The 338-nt window shown below is 67.8% G+C and overlaps 1 protein-coding gene across 1 annotated transcript in view; it reads right to left on the bottom strand.

The window, feature by feature from the left end:
- The window catches only part of ARSA (arylsulfatase A), a gene marked incomplete at its 5' end in the record, with an annotated part of 3,956 nt that extends 3,622 nt beyond the window's left edge, over positions 1-334 (bottom strand). Inside the window, one exon of the mRNA XM_010282781.1 lies at positions 219-334. Within this exon, the coding sequence (XP_010281083.1) occupies positions 219-334 (116 nt within the window). The remainder of the gene's footprint in view (positions 1-218) is intronic.
- Between the last annotated feature and the right edge of the window lie 4 nt (positions 335-338).

Raw genomic sequence — 338 nt, forward strand, 5'->3', positions numbered from 1 at the left:
CCACCTCCCCCATCTGCTGGGACATTCGATCTGTTCCCTCACGGCGCAGCCACGCCTTTGGGCCTCCTGGGACGCAGCAGGTTTATCAACCTCCCGCTCCTCCCAGCACTGCAGCTCCCTAGCTGGGTACCAAGCCCTGTCTTGATGCTTCCTCCCGCCCGGCCCCAGCGCCCTGCAGCAGTCGCCAGCCAGCGGGGCAGGAGCAGCGGGGGACATACCGGGACGGGCTGCACACTGGGGAGCTGCTGTAGAAGTTGGTGAACCGCAGCCCGCGTGAAGCCATCCGGTCCAGGGTGGGCGTGGCGGAAGAAGGGTGCCCGTAGCTCCCCAGGTCGCCG

The sequence above is a fragment of the Phaethon lepturus genome, unplaced genomic scaffold, assembly GCF_000687285.1.
Source record: "Phaethon lepturus isolate BGI_N335 unplaced genomic scaffold, ASM68728v1 scaffold10012, whole genome shotgun sequence".
NCBI classification, from domain to species: domain Eukaryota; kingdom Metazoa; phylum Chordata; class Aves; order Phaethontiformes; family Phaethontidae; genus Phaethon; species Phaethon lepturus.